The sequence below is a fragment of the Molothrus aeneus genome, chromosome 2 (assembly GCF_037042795.1).
Source record: "Molothrus aeneus isolate 106 chromosome 2, BPBGC_Maene_1.0, whole genome shotgun sequence".
In the NCBI taxonomy this organism is placed as follows: Eukaryota; Metazoa; Chordata; class Aves; order Passeriformes; family Icteridae; genus Molothrus; species Molothrus aeneus.
In genome coordinates this window covers 32991765-33008396 of record NC_089647.1, presented here as the reverse complement: position 1 = coordinate 33008396, position 16632 = coordinate 32991765, and the positions used below count along the sequence as shown (strand labels likewise).

Here is a 16632-nt window from a genome sequence, read left to right as displayed (position 1 = left end):
AAACCATCCCAAGGTGCCTGAACTAGTAATGCCCTTGATTAGACACACCTAATACAAATAATTTTCATAGCTCTTAGTTACTTGTGGACACACATTTTGCAGTTGACCATGTTTTTCAGTCAAATTTCTAGAAATTATGGCAAGATATGGGGAAATACAGTCACATTTCAGCTCCTAGTGCTGTCTAAACTTACTTCCTTTGTCTTCCATGTGTCTATAGTGTTCCACATATACGCAATTATTTTTCAACACTGAAAATTTACTGCAGCATGAAGCATTGCATATCATGTCCAGCAGCATAAGTCAATAATTCAGTAATAAAGAAGGTAATGACCATTTGTTTGTAGTATTTTTTTAATGTTATATATGATCACACACAAGCCCGTGCATGTGCAACACCTTGGTATTCAGGCAATAATAGAAGTAATCATTGCTTTATATAAAAAGCACCAAAAAAAAAAAAAAAAAAAGCAATGCCACCTTGAAAATTAGCTCTTTTGGTTTCTAACAAAAAGTATGATGACATGGAGAAATGAAAGGATCACAACTACTTCAGCAGTAAAACATTGCAGTGGGTAAAAATAACTGACAAAGAAAACTTCTTGGATTCTTGGATTTCATTTTGCTTGCTGGGACAGCACGTCATTTCAATCTTATTGTTTTTCTGAAATAAGTCACATTTTGCCTACAAAAGTTAGTAACTACAGGATGTTATTCTTGAACGTAAGCTTCAGAGAAAAAAAAGCAAATTTGGATTATCCGTTTCTTTTTGTCTTAAAGGAACATAAGACTCTTAACTTCATCACTAAAATTTAGTCAATGTAATTTTCATTAAAAATAAATCAAAGTAAACTGCATACAGCAAAACATGGGAAGCAGTAATGTGGGAAAAGAGAGAGTAAATCAACAAACAAAATGAGTATCTTTATGACATGTATACCATCAAGTTGTAACAAGCCATTTCAGAGACTCTGAACTTCAGATGGGAATTCCTTTGTTGGGATGTCCTGCAACTCTTAAAACCGTGCCTGTACCAATAGAAAACTTGACTTATAATAGCTCGTATTTTGCTTTAGCAATCAGCCTCAACCAAAACAAGCTGAGTTTCCTTCTCTCACATTTTAGAAGTTTCAAGTTTTATGAAACTGAGACCATCTCCAAGACAAAACAATACACAGGACTCCTTTGAATCAGCCCCAGAGAAAAATCAAATCCTACTCTTGATATCAACCACCAACTCAGGGCAGTTTGTTTAACAAGGATATTTTGAAAGGTGCAAAGGTCAGTATTTTAATGGAGCTTCTTTGAGCATCAAGACTTGACAGAAACTAATAATCCTGCTTTTTAATAAGGAACAAAGGAAACACAGTAATTTGTGGCATTTAACTTCTGCTAAATGACACTCACTAATTTTATGCAAAGATACTAAACCAAAATGTGACTTTATGGGGCTTTTAAGAACTAAGCCTTCCACAAACCATTTACTGAAAGTATGCCTAAGCCTTGCACTGCAGCAATGTTTACACACCCTGCTCAACCTGGTTTGGACAGATTATAACCTGTCACAGCCCAGCTCTCTCTCTAGCAATTATCAGGATGGCGTTCCAGAATCAGCACCAGTATGGGGTTACTACACAGACATGACACAGCTGCACAAATGATTAGCCAGTACTTCAGTGCAGCAGAGACCTCTTTCTTCTGTTCTGTTGCAAAGTTTAAGACTAGTTTAGTGCACTGTTTAAGAGTAATATATCAACAAAATTGCCATAAGCAGCACAAACATCCCAATCCCTTTATCTTAAAAACAATGAGGTAGAGCAAGATGAGAAGCTACTTATAAACATGCATGTCTTTTGTGTGGTATGCAGCAACAAGTAAACTACGAGAGATCCTGAAATGGGGAGATACTCATTTCATGTTTAGGCTAAATAAGCCTTAGTTTGGCAGAAACTGAAATAATTCATACCATTCATGACCACACACCTAGCACAAGCACATGAATTCTAGTTGGAGCCACTACAACAAGGCACTTCTGTAGTCAGCAACATGCCTACTAGTTCTAGGCAAACAACACCTTCAAACTTCTGTGTGTGTGGTAAGGCTGTATCCCATTACCTACCTCCAAATAGACCAGCTACAGAAGAAGGCTCATTGCGGAAATGAGAAGCGTTAGGATAAGCTTGAGGACCACAAAAAGAATCTGATAAGGAGTATCACACAAGAGAGAAAGCCAGGAAAGGAGAAGAGGAAGAGTTACAGAAAGAGAACCAAGATACACTGCTATTCAAAACTTGAATTTCACATCAGTCTATAAATCCACATATAGTCTAATAACATAGAACCAATGGAATGAAATCAATACACATCAGACAGACGGTAAGAAACGAGTTTACACAATCTCTAACACAAAAGGGGAAAGCACAGTTTCCAAGGAACAGCTATATTAGGATCTTTTTTTTTTCCAATCAAATGCCATGTTTTACACCCTTGGAGGAAATGAGTGTAAAAGCTTCAAGGCATTTTTCTTATACCTGAAGTATATTCATATTTGCTTGCCACAAAGGGATTTAGTTGAGTAAATGGATTGTAATGATCTAAAGAACCAGAAAGAGTTATTTTAAATCCACATTCACATTATTGTAGCACCTTGATCATGCTACAGCTAAAACTGCATCTACATGTCCCACATGAATCTGTCAGGAGGCCACCCTCTGGTTCTAGATATATCCTGAGAGCAGAGACACTGGAAGGGAATATAATATCAACACCATCCATTTCCAGTGACTTCAGAGCAGTGATGTGATAAATACTGCAAGGACCAGCAAGCACCACCCACAAAAGCCCACCAGGGTCCTTGTTCACAGCTCCACATTGCTGCAACTTTTCAACTTTTCATGTGACTGCAGAGCAAGTTAGAGAAAACTAACCTGCCTAAATAACTATCCTATTAAAAAAAAACCAGCTGTATTTCAAATAATCATTCTATATTTACATGAACCATAACAATTTCATTGAAGCATGGAAAAGACAGATTATCACATAGCAGTACCAACTAAAGGTATTTTATATATATTTAAAGATATATTTATCTTTCCCGTTTTGTCTTTCCAATAAAGACAAACAGGCTAGGAAACTAGTTAGTTAAGTTGACAAAGTATAGGTAGTATGAATATCTTTAAAGAGATAATCCTTTTGTTTTACCTCTGTTAACAAGTAGCAGTGGTATTAAAAACCCCTCTTTGTTCTAATAGTCTGTATTTGTCTTTGACCAATTCTAGTGAGGTTCAACCAGCATAAATACAGCTTGTGACGTACAACTGTCTTTAAACTTGCTTTTTTTAACAGAACTGACATGTAATGAAGTGATTTTTTCATCTATGAAAACAAACTAAATCTTCATATTGAAAAGTAATTAAATTATTACTCTAGAGCTGCACCAAGACAAATGTTGGAAGGATTTCTAGTGAGACAGCCATGCTGAACCATCTCCAGTAAAATATGAACAGCTTTTAACAGGTGAGTTATTACTTTATTGCCCCATAGGTATTGCCCCATAGTCTGAGTAGATTATGCATCAATATGCATGACTTTAACAGCTTTGTAAATGACTACATGACTGGGGCAAAAACATCAACTATTAAAAAATCAGATTAGACTCCTTTGTTTAAAAAGAGCATTTCAACCTGAGGAAGAAAGTAACAGCATTTTCTTTTCCTTCTCAGGCATATGCAGCATTTTACCTTAAAATTCCCAAGTACAAGAGACTGTAGAACTGCACTCAAGCAACTGCTCTGTTTCTTTACATCAGGTTAGAATTCCATCTAGGCAGCCAAGAAAGGATTTTAACACCATTTTTACTATAGAGCTACTAAATCTAATTCTAACATAGCATAAAACCAGCCCCAAATGACCAGCTTTTATTTTCTGAAAGGCTGCAAAAATATATTTTAGAAACTAAAATAATGTTAAAATTTTTAGGAAATAGGAAATTAGTTTAAAATGGTACTTTACCAACAAATATTTCATGTGTGGGTGTCCTACTGGTGAAAGTAGATACATCAGAAGACACAGACAGATGAGCAGCATCGTTAGTTTTTGTAAGGAAAGGATTTAGGTTTGGAATGGCATCATCAACACTATCAACAGTAGCAGAAAAAGGATCTGTTCAATTCCAGAGAGCAAGAGAAAGAAGAAAAGGGAGACGGATTTAGTTTTCTCCTGACATCTCTAAGCTTGGGATGACCCAGCTATTGATCTCACTTTCAAGTTGTCAAGGACTGCAGATACTAGCTAATAATTTCCTCTTTTTTTAATTTTTAAATTAATAACACCACCTTATAAACTGTGTTTCTTCCTGAGTGTGTTTTAGACTGAAACTAACTATGTTATTTCTCTTTAAACACCATCACTTTTTGTTTCTCTCAGTCTTGCCCTGACATTTGCAACAAAGTCTCTGGAGCAGAGGACACCTGTCAGCACTACAGAACCCAAGGTGCTATGAGAGGATTCAATGCAATAACATCCCCAAGACAACTTAAAAAACCTGAACAAAACCAACTGAGATGAGCTTCTCTTTCTCCGAATTGTGTTCAGGGGTTTTCCTGTTACTGAGCATCACAAAATTTTCAAGAGCTATGATTATACCAAGGTAACATACAGGACATAAGCACTTTCCTTGGTAACTGGGGTATCAGGAACAGCAGCTTGTTGTGGGTATGCTGTTACCTGCAAGCAAGCAAAGGACTGCTCTGCTTTTACAGACAACAGACCCTAAGCCAGAATAAGGAAAATGTTCCTTACTAAAAAATTGTCAGACTTTATTGGAATGATGGAAACATGGATCTATATATGTGGCTTCCCAAAGCACATAGTTTCAAGGTTTCCTGAGAATGGATGCAGTTGCCAAGCTCAAGTATTCCTATAATTCAGAATCTGACATATAAACAGGATACAGAAGGCAGCTATAACACTTGTTGACTGAAGGAGCTGTGGTTTAGCTGTCTGGTTTCAGAGCCCATGAACCCTTGATAGAAAACTCAAGAACTCACTAGGTGAGATCAGCAAAGGTTGTATCTAGCCCTACTACTTATCACTGTGCCTGAAGTGCAGCTTGATCTTCTAGACAAAGCCACTAGAGAGAAATTTCTGAATAATAATTACAGTAAAGATGTGCTAAATACTTCAGTTCCTGGCCTATTTTTTTTTAACCTGGCCAGTTTATACATATATCCATAACTCTTGTAAATACTATCGTGATGCGCGAAGCAGTTTTGAAATGGAAGTTATTTTCTCTCCCTGAATCTCACTTCTTGATTCTTAGCTGTAAGTCCCACACAGCTTCATAATGTGCTCATAATGTGTAGAAAAGTCCTAATGGAAACAAAATAACTACACATTATTCTTTGCAGGCTTAAAGCATGCTTTGATTTGCTGCAAGTTCAAGGTATGTTATTAGGTAAGACCTGACTTTTCCCCAAATTGCTTGGCTATGTTGCAAGAAAAGTCAAATACCTTAAAAGACCTTTTCCTAAATCATTCAGTCAGCAAAATGACAGTGTCCAACACTGAATAAAAGATAAGTTGAAAAAACTGATATAATATTTGTAATATATAACACAAATACAAAATTACATATTGTCTCATGGAGGTTTCATATACAGGATATGCCACTCAGCCAGTTGCCTGAAGCTGAGTCCTTGTTTCAGCTACTCCTTAAAACTGCTTTCTGCTTTGAATGTCATTTTAAAAGATGTAGAACAAACATATCTGTCAATAAAAATGGGGCAGATTATCTGTTCATCAGTTCTTCCTTGCTCTTTCTGTTGCTATTTCACATTCTGCTTATTTTATTGGTTCTCTTTATATATATTATATAAGTGGAAAAAAATCAAACAGATGGGTCAAAATGTTCATTTCCACACTGATAGATCTGTTTTGCTTTTGAAGTTTAGGTACAAATTGACAGCTGGAAAATGTACCAGAAACAGCTGGAATGATCTCCAAAGAATCCCAATAAATAGTGCAGATAAAACAATATGGAAGAAATTAATAAGCACAAGTTTTTAACTGTATTTGTCTGAATCTACCATCCACTAAAATTATTTTACACATGCATTCATCCAGAAAAGAATAAAAACTACTTTCTGTTCTCAATTCCCAAGGTTGTATATGGAACTTCCTGCATTTTGACTAGTTAAGACAATACAATCCAACTTTGGATTATCAAGATTTTCTCAGAAATTTAACCCTTTCTCAGATTCTCTGCTTGTCTACCCCATTCTAACTCTAGCCAGCATGTCCAATCTTGTCCAAGTCTCAGAACTTGCAAATGCTAGTAACAAAAGTAACCAAAAATTAATTGGGTTTTATATCCTAATTTATATCCTTCTATATTCAAGCTTTAAAAATTGCTGTCAGTTCTGACAGCAACACCTCAATGTTTCTAAAGCCAATTTCATCCTTGAATACAAACGGCATTTTTTTATGTCAATGGAATCACTCTGCACCAGCATGCCATCATCAGGCATTAATGATTTAAGTGCATTTAAAAGAGTAGTTTTGAAATTTGCAAATTTCTACCTTTAAGTTATCCAATTAGACGTATTTTGTCCAAAAAAGCAGTGACAAATGATTTTCAATGGCATCTTTTACAGTCTGAAATAGGTAAACTGAAAACAATCACAGAACCCATTCCCCAGGAGTTTAGCCTTGTTAGTTTTTACATTTTTGGAAGCACAAAACTAAAGGCAGCGACCCAAAAAGAACACTTCTGTAACAATTTATTGTTTTATTACACACCTAAGAGCTTCTGCATAAAATTTTTAACAGTAACTGATTTTGGCTGATCTGATACTCTTCTCAAAGACACCATATACATCAAATACAAAGATCATCATGTCAGAAAATTACCTAAGGGAGGGATGCTGTGCAGTGGTTAGAGCACAGGACTGGAACTAGTTCAGGTTTCATTCTTGGCTCTGCCACTGACTTGCCGTATGACTTCAGACAAGTCAGTTAACTGCTCAGATTTCCCCATCTGTAAAATGTGGAAAGCACTTCTTATCTACCTCAGCTGTGTGAAGTGAGTGTTTATGTCTGTAAAGCTGAAGAGCTGGGGATTTTTTGATGAAAGGTAACACAAAAAATGGTGATCCCAGAATTTTAGCCTAAAACTTTAGCAGACAATCCAAAATCTTCACAGTTAATTAAGTCTTATAAGTATTTGGAAATGTGTCAATAGTAAGCAGAAATATCAACGACTAGTACTGAAGACTCATACCACAAGCAACACAACATTGAACAAACAGACTTTCAGGCTCAACTTTCAGGTTCATGAAGAAATGCTGAATTGTGATGTGACCTTTGAGAGGCAAATAGTTCACCCCTTTTATTTCTCACACATGAAACAAACAGGATAAGCTGAAACAGAAGGTATTGGGCAGAAAGCAATCAAGATGAGCCAAACCATTTTTCTCCATTTCTAAATTCTAAGCCTATCATAGCATTGAAATTTGTATACCTAACTCCATACACTCCTCACTACATCCTTCTCCAAAGATGCTTTGCTCAGCAGAACTAAAGAACAAGTAAACTACTGATTTATTTTAGAAGCTGCCACATATATTAGTAGTGCCTTCCTCACTCAAAATTGTGTTATTTCCCTACAAACAAATGTGAGAAGGTATAGAAAACAAAGTACACAGCAAAAAGTAAATAGGAAAGCAGAATACATACACAGTTTATTATGAAGATACATTAGATAGCTGGAAAGACGTTAAGAAGAGCTATAGCTCATAAAACTAAACAGGGAAGTAAAAATTTAGAACATTGTTGTTCTGATGCCTATGAAATCTCCTGAAGCAGCAATTCCCAATTTTTCGCATCATAAAATAAAACATTTTTACAAGCATCTAGTTTAGAAAAAAATAATCTGGAAATAGCCTCATAGTTCAGGAGTTTACTATTTTATTAAGCGTCATTTATATAGAAAAATAAACCAACACTACCTTCCTCTCCCTCTGTCATAAAGCTCTTTAATCCTCCACCAGTATAACCAACAGTTATATTGGCAATATAATACTGTATCTGAATTATTCTGGAACACTGCAAAGCAGCCAAGAACTTTGAGTAAACATCAAAATGCTCCAGCACTCAAACCAATCTTGAAGGAAAATTCATGACTTTCTAGAACTCTCTTTCTTGACCCCTTGGTTTGAGGACTTGACTGTACCGATAAGATCATTTCAACTTATTCAGTCCATCCTAGAAACTGGGCAGAATGAAAATTTGGATGTTCCGGAACACATTTCAGAGGGAAGAATATAAATTTTGTCTCTTCACTTAAGAGATCCAACCACAGCTTTTTGCTGATTTGCTGTTGCAGTTAAATGAAATATAGCAGAGAATTTAATAAGGCAGAGAAACCCTATTATTATTTTGATAACTAACTCTTGCCTTTCTTTCTATGCACAGTTGTCACAAGTGCCTCCTTTCAGGCTTCATCCAAGTTCTGCATTATCATCGCCAGCAAATTTGATTTAATATTAGACAAAATTTAGAATATGTATTAAAACAATTTTGCATTCAGGTTTCTATGTTTGCAGCACAGTCTACCGCTTAGACATCTTTACTGAACTGACTTCTAAACAGCTACGTTTCTGCAGCTGGCTATGTGAATCTTGAAGAGAGCAGTTATGAGGCTGGCAGATCTCATCAACAATTAAAGTAACTTTGCTAATTAGAAAACATATGAAAAAATTTAGAATCACCACACACTGCTACATTATTTTAATGTATACACATATTTTACTTTTTATCATCCCTTTATTCACTTGTAATGTCTTAAGATCTCTCTCTTTAAGGAAGAAATAGCCCCCAGACTAGGGGCAACATGTACAGGAACATGGCCATAGCAATCAGAATGTTAATCCAAGTCAGAATTCTTACCTCCCCAGGTACTTCCTACTTGTGGAGCAGCTGATATAGGATGTACAGATGGATGAAAACTTGGCTGCAAATCAAGCAGATCATTTGGCAGCTTTGAAGTGCTACAAAGATAAATTAATACAACTGTTTGAACTACATCACAGTTTTCAATATAAGCAAATACTAGCCACTGTCAACAGTAATGAAAGCTTTGTTACAAAATGTTTTATTACAAAATGGATAAAATTGAGCCAAAATCAGAAGGGCTGGTGAGCTCCATGTTTTCAATTCTGTAAAAAAGTGTTAATTTAGCAAGGTAAGTTGTATGTTATGCCAAGGGGCTTTTGTCAAATCAAAGCTGTCCAAGAAAACGACAGGTGTCCTCACAGTCCAATGCCAGGCTAGGAGATGTTATATTCAGAACTCTTCATCAACTTTTAAAGTTCACCTCATGAAAACTCTATAATACAACAATGACAAAAAACAAACAAACAAACAAAAAAAACCCCCCCAAAAAAAAAAAAAAACAAGACAAAATGAACTCTAATAGGCTGCACCACCAAACTATTACTCTAAATTCCACAACTCTGATCTTTCCCCTACAATCACTGCTGAGAAACTACATCACAACCATGAGCTATTAAAGACCTTTGGGGAAAGCAAAATCTAAGAGGCCTTGAAACACTTGATCACATATCAGGCATGTGAATGAAAACATATTTAAATGCACATTTTAGACCATTCAAAATCAAATTGAGAACTTGTAACATCACACGGAAATTAAGAGTGAAGGCTTATATACAACTTCTGCATAAATTTAAAGAGTCAGACAAGAACAGCAAAATTCATCCTCTCGCAGAGAGCTCATTTCACACTTTAAATAAGTCTTGGGAAAAAAGAAAAGAAATAAAAAAGGAAAAAAAAAGAGTACTGGTCTTCTCCCAGAAACTTTTAGGACATGAAATGAACACAAATCTGCACATATGTCTTCTACTACGCACAGAAGCTGAATCACTGTGACACCCAAACATCTCTCTAAATGAGACCAGCACAAGAGTTTAATGGCCAGTAGTGACATCCTAGATCTCTGTATATTTTCTTGCTCACCCAATCACTTGTATAATTCACAGGTTTTGGTATTGCATGATTCATTTCAGCAGTGATTGAAATCACATTTTTCCACTACTGCTCCTATTAAAAAGCAGCATGGTCTGGCACTGCCCTGTAATGTGAGCAGCTGAACAAAGATAATTTTCAAGGTAAAGCTTGTTCAAGATAATGACAGGGATTAACCAGACACATTGCATTTAACAGCAAGCCACTGAACTTCTGACCCAGCATATCTCCCTTGATGGCAACTCCTTCTTCAAAATCTGTTCTTTGCTCATAGCATTCATTCTGCCAGCAAGGAAATTTGAACAAGAAAAACTAGCATTTGGGGTTTTTTTACAAGAAAACACTCTTGTCCTCACCATGCAGCATTTCTGTCTGTTTAAAGATTTATCAGATGTTTCTATGTTTCAGACCTCTTAAGAAGCAAGATCAGATACTCAAGTTCAAAGCACACACCCATTTCAAGTTTTCTGGTCTCTAAAAAGCAATTAAAAAAAAACCTTTTTACCAGGAAGTCTTTCAGTTACTAACACTGATAGATTCTGTAGCTTCTTATACGTGACTCAGCTATTTACCACATATTTGGTGTCAAGTAACTTACTACAATAGCTTTTTAATGGGAAAGAAAGCTGTTGAAAGAGCAATAGATTCTTATGTGAGCTCTAACAGAACAACTATGCAATCCCTTCAGGTTTAGGATCAGGCTCAAAGCAAAAAATATGACTTCAGAGCGTGGATTCCTTCTATACTGATAAAAGTACTGTACCTTCCACTGCTGCTTAGTTTGACAGGTATTTTATAGAATGAACATCACACACTTGCTCATACCAACAGCTCCTGTTAGTCAAAGATCAGGATTAGCATGCAGTGAGTACTCTTGCACTTTCTTTGCAGGTCCTTGCAGAAATGTTCCAGATACAACACAAGACTGCAAAACCTGCCTCTCGTTTCAAACCCTGTTTCAGGCTTTTCTTTTTCTGAAAAACGAGACAGAATATTTGCCACTCTACCTTTAAAGATCTAGAAATGCATTTTCTTTATGACTTCTCAAACAGAATTTTTATTTGACTTTTCTCAAATTTACTTGTAATGCTCCTTGGGGATAAAGTATGTGTGTTTTACAGTTCCAGCTGTCTGGCTTATGGACTAATAACAGCTACCAGGGCTGTCAGCAGGCAGTTTATACCAGAAACTTCTGCAAACAGATGAGAACATAGTTTTATGTTATTTATTACAAAAGGCTATTTTTCATCAGCATCGCTATGACTTCTTATCACATTGCTAATGTACTCTACACCCAACCAATCTTGTGCAATATACACTCTGTGGCAGAAGTTTAGAGGAAACCCTTGCTGCAGCACATCTCCAGTGGAGGATTCAGCATACCTGTTAGAGGAGCTAGGGGTAGAAAAAATATCAATGGCTGGTGTAGTCATTATGCTTCCTGCTGCAGTTGACACAGGAGAAGCTGCTGTGGTTAAAGAGGTATGAGGCTTCTTTGCAAGCTCTTTTAGACGTTGCTCCTGTTGGGAAAATGAACTGGTATAAGAAATCTGAACATTTGTGTCTATGACATTGGAGGTAAATAAAGCAGAACTAAAGAATTATTTATTCCACACACTAGTGTTAGCCACTTGTAATTACAAGAGTCAGTGATGCCACAAATGCTTCAGAAAACTATTTTAACAAACCCTCCACAAGCTGTACCATCTAAGTACACACAATTCTACTTCCAGCACTTTGCCAACAGTACATGTTAAGTATTAATAACTCCGTTTTCCCCTTTGCTTTTTTTTGAGAATCCTAATAAGCTATCAAAAAGAACATAGGAAAAGTATTTTCAATTAAAAATTCTGTATGCTTACTTTTAAAGCTTTTAAGAGAGCCTGTTCTTCCTCTAACGCAGCTTGTTTTTCCCTTTCATCCACTTTTGTGAGGGACAGGCCAGTGCTTGCAAGGGAAGAGACTGCATTGGAAAGGGTGGTAGCCCTAAAGTAATTGGACAGAAGAAAAGCTGGCTGTTAAAACACAACACGTGACAGCGGCGTCTGAAGAACACTTCACTCGTACCCACCCAGTCTGCTTCTGAGCTCGCTGTAACATTGGCCAGATCTTACACTGCACAAGTGAAAAATTTACATAAGACACATCATATGAAATGCAAAATTAAAAATGCCCAGAAATCTTGCAGTCTACTCTACTGGCTTTTGGATTTTCCACCTTAAATGCTTCCCCTCCAAATTGCATCACAAAGTTCACATCTGAAGCCTTTTCTCTTCTTCTGTTTGCCTAAAATGACATTATTTGTAGGCACACAGCAATCTCCAATCATCTGGGCTCCATTTCAAATTGTTGTTAATTTAACAGGCTTAGTGAAAAAACTATCAATGCTTTTAATATATCCCAAAAGAAATTTTTAATTTATCATCATATTTGACAGTACACAAAAAGATATAAAACAAATACTTAACTTTTAGCAGAGTAATCTTAAAAAAGAAAGCAAATATTCTAAAAATTAGTGCCCTAACAAAATAGTGCCCTAGTCACTGCCATAATGAACTCATAAAATATTACTGCCTCAGTTTTTGAACATGCAATAAAGAAATGCTATTTAATTTTACAAGTCTTACCTCCAAGATTATGCTTTGTTAAATTTGAACAATGAAAATTGTCATGCAGAGGGGACTTCTCTATATTGCCTGTTATATTTTGGAAAGCACTCGCAATAATTTAATGCCTTATACCATATGCATTATGGCTTTCACTTCCATTTACTTTCAAAATTCATTCTTAATGTAAGGACTTCCTGGAAGCATTTCCTTGCTTTTGATAAAACAGGGATTAAAGCTGAGATGCAGAAGTCTAAGGACATGTATTTATTCACATTGCATACCTTGCAGAAGTCTAATTATTAACATAAAATGACCATTTGCAGGTAGTACATGAAAGAAACTTAGATTCTCTTCAGAAGTTCAGGATCCAATGCTAGAAGTGTAAGTAGGGATGCTAGAGGAGGCCCTTACAGGTCCTTAGATTCTAGTTCTGCTGACCTGGAAGAAGCTGTTTTAAGATATGACAACTTGCTAATCCATCATTGCTCATACGATGCCTTTAAGGGAGCCTCCTCATATCTTAATTTACAATGAAATTGAAAAAAAACTTATTTAACACTCGATTTGACAATTGTCCAAAAGGACAAGTGTATAAGCACCTGCTTGCAGCTGTGGAATCTTTGATTTTCTTCCCCTCTAGAGAAGCTAAATGTTGTTCCAAAGCATCAAGAAGGCTACTTGGTGCCTGCAAAGAGAGACATTGGGGAATACATTTGAAGAAACCAATAGTTTAAATATTTTCAGAGAATGCAACTGCAGGGCAATTGGTACAACAACTCTGAATACTTTTACCCCCTCTTGGCATTCTGTACGTATTTAATGACTTCAAGTATAAGGTGCTGTATTCTATTCACTACATTATTCCATCACAATCATTTATCAGCAAGGACTGAAATAAGTCAAGAAATGTTAAAATTAACAGCTAGGAAACAGGAGGCAGATAATCAGAAGCAGTCAGTGTTTTAAGAGACACTAAGAAGGAAATTGTACCTAAAGTAATTTCTTTGTGCATGTTCTGCAAGCCTTCACATTAACTTCACATTAACTTCAATAGGCATATAGCCAAAAGCAAGGCTGCTGAAAACTACAGCTTCGTAATATCATGTAAGACTTTCATTATGTGACCTCACAGATATAAACTGTGTCTTCAAGCATGATGGAAATAAGGTTATCTTAAAATTCAATTAGAGAATGACAGAAATGTTATAAATTTTTTACAACAGGATCACTGAATATAAAAGCCAGGCTCTGACAGAGCTTGGATTTAATCACAAACTTAGAGATAACTTGGTGACAATGTATACAGTAATGCCTAAGTGAGTACCATAATGGCATTTCTGATCATGCAACCCTAAAAATAATACACATACATGCACTGGCAAACACATAATAGGTTTATCTACCTGTGAGAGATCTGGTATGTCTCCTCTGTCAATTCCAACTTGCTGTAATAAAACAAACAAGCTTTAGAACCTGTTTTCTTTTTTTTAAGGCAGAGATACTCAGAAAGTAAACAACATTAACATGAAGTAATGCAAAAAGCACAAACTTGTTCAATATAAATTTTAAATCTCCAGAGTCTGTACTCTGTAATGGTTGGTTGTAATAAATTCTTGTTAAATGTATACACATTGAAGTAGGTGTGTTACAGAGATATTTCAACAGATAGAACCTTAGAAACAAGAGAGCAAGAAGCCACTGTTTTAGAACCTGAAGAAGTTTGCCTATCTCACAATTTACATGGCAAACTCTCAGACCTACTGACACACAGAATATATTTGATGAAACAAAGCATCAATGAAGTTTTGTAAAGAAACATTTTTCTAAAATGCAGATGAAATTTAGGATGTTTGCAGCAGGACATATACTGTTGCAACAGAAAGATCAATACTCTCAACTTCAATTGATGGTCTTATCAGCTGAAGACAGTATCTCTGGCAGAGACACTGTCAGGACAGACAGCAAGCCAAGCTGGAACGCTTATTTTGTTAAGAGAGATATGAATACCAAGGAAATAAAAACAAGAGGAGGAGCACACCTCAACTGAGGAATTCCACAATATTAGGACAATTTAGCAGTGCTCTAGGAACAAGAAGGCAACAGACTAAGCATTTCTTAAAAAACCCACAAACTAAACATTTTGCAAAGTAATTGCTTTTCCCTCTATGAGCACACCTACAGCAAAAAATCTTGAAGAAATCCCATGTCCTTCTGTTTGTCTCAGTTGCCTATTTCTGAAGCTGTTATTTTATCTAAAACTTCTGGTAGAATTGTGGGTTTTAAACTAGAATACAGCTAGAATCATAGAAAGCAGATCACCATGAAGTTCCTTTGTTAAAAGCAAGTCTGTTTTTCAAAGAAAGCTCACAAGTATTCCATAACCAAGGAATTTTTAAAATGCATGTTAATACACTCTCCTCAGCAAAAGATAAACCAATAAGCAATCCACAGTCAGGTTTTCCAATACAGTCCTCAAATGAACTAATCACCAGGGTAGAGATGAACAAGATGACCCTTGAGAGAACAGCAACTAAGCAAGGAGGAAGAAGCATCTATTTTATGATAAAATAAGCACTTTACAAGCCTGCTTCAAATAAACAGCTAAGTTGATCAGCTTAAGTTTACCTCTGCAACTTTAAGGAACTCTGAGATCCGTGTCATTCTAGTGAGGAACTTCTTATATATATCAAGGCCTTCTTTGCATTGGTTCTTTTTCATATCAAAGTATTTTTCTAGAAACAGTAAGAATATTTGCATTAAATAAGAAATCAAGATTTGCAAAGGACATGCAAAGTAAAAGCATATAAACCAAGACAAACAGAAAATACCTGCTGATCTGTTGTTATGATAACTGCAGAAGTCACTATGCCTAACTTGCACCAAATGACAAAAGCTCTGTCAAATGTGAGCCACTGGTTCCATGCATGAAATTACACCTTACCTTGCAGGTACTAGACACCACGAAAGCATAACCACCTTGAAGAGGACAATCAAGTTAAAGAATAGGTCACTCAAGGAAATGTAAATTCATCTTCTTGGGAAGAAGAACAAACAAACAAAAAAAGGGCAGTTTTACAATCTGGCAGTCAAATACCTACTCTATTCCAGTGGCCAGATATCAGGCAAGATTTTGATCTCTGACAAATTGATGACTCTTACTATGGTCTGGGGCAGTGAAGTACAACTGATTAGAAAACACCTTTGCTGAAAGCAAGAGGGTCCCACTCCTCTTTCGAAAAGCCCTTTCAAGGCCTGTTTCTTCTTTTTTACTAAGCTTCACTCAAAGCATAAGTAGAAAGCAAGTGCATATTACTTCTTACCAAGGGAAAGGAAGCTGACAGGGGCGTCATACTGGAAGACTGACTGACTTCAGATTGTCCCTTACTGACTTATTCTGGATTTTACTTTTCATTTTGCAAGCACTGGGTAATGACAGCAATCAGGAGCTTCATTTAATCACAGCATATAACAAAATCAAGTAAGTCAACTGATTACTTTCAACTTAATTCTTTCCTAAATTTAGGAAAATTCATCTCCAGAATGTGCAAGTGAAAGGGCCTTAACTCTGAATTTTTAATTCTCCTTAATATATAATATATGCTCTAGGAACATAAGATAACCAATCATGGAAACAAAGCATCATTGACGTTTCAATAGCCAAGCAATCACTGATGTTGTGACTGCAGATTTGCAACTGACCATAACTGATTCCTTTACTAGGAAAACAAACTGTTTCTTAAGAAAATCCCCAACCAACATCAATATTATAATTCAGGTTTGTCATGCAGTTCAATAAGACAAAATTTAAAAAAAAAAAAAACAAACCCAAAACCAATGCACACAAAAATCCCCAACAAAGCAGTGCAAGAAAAAAAATTAGGTGAATAAAATCTTGGATGGACTTTGCTTTCAGAGTTTACCTATCCCTGGGTACAAAGCAATGTCAAATGCAATTGCACAGACAAACACTGGAAATAACAGC

The 16632-nt window shown here is 36.0% G+C and overlaps 1 protein-coding gene across 5 annotated transcripts in view; it reads right to left on the bottom strand.

Annotated features, from left to right (window-relative positions):
- Window positions 1-16632, bottom strand: part of PICALM (phosphatidylinositol binding clathrin assembly protein) — a 66269-nt gene that overhangs the window by 17317 nt on the left and 32320 nt on the right. For 3 of the 5 annotated variants that reach the window (XM_066572321.1, XM_066572323.1, XM_066572322.1), the window contains exons 7-14: window positions 15276-15382; window positions 14054-14095; window positions 13250-13335; window positions 11904-12027; window positions 11425-11561; window positions 8947-9047; window positions 4012-4161; window positions 2120-2200 (exon numbers count right to left, since the gene is read on the bottom strand). In XM_066572321.1, coding sequence (XP_066428418.1) covers window positions 2120-2200; window positions 4012-4161; window positions 8947-9047; window positions 11425-11561; window positions 11904-12027; window positions 13250-13335; window positions 14054-14095; window positions 15276-15382 — 828 coding nt within the window. The remainder of the gene's footprint in view (window positions 1-2119; window positions 2201-4011; window positions 4162-8946; window positions 9048-11424; window positions 11562-11903; window positions 12028-13249; window positions 13336-14053; window positions 14096-15275; window positions 15383-16632) is intronic. The other 2 variants (XM_066572324.1, XM_066572325.1) reach the window with 1 other exon arrangement.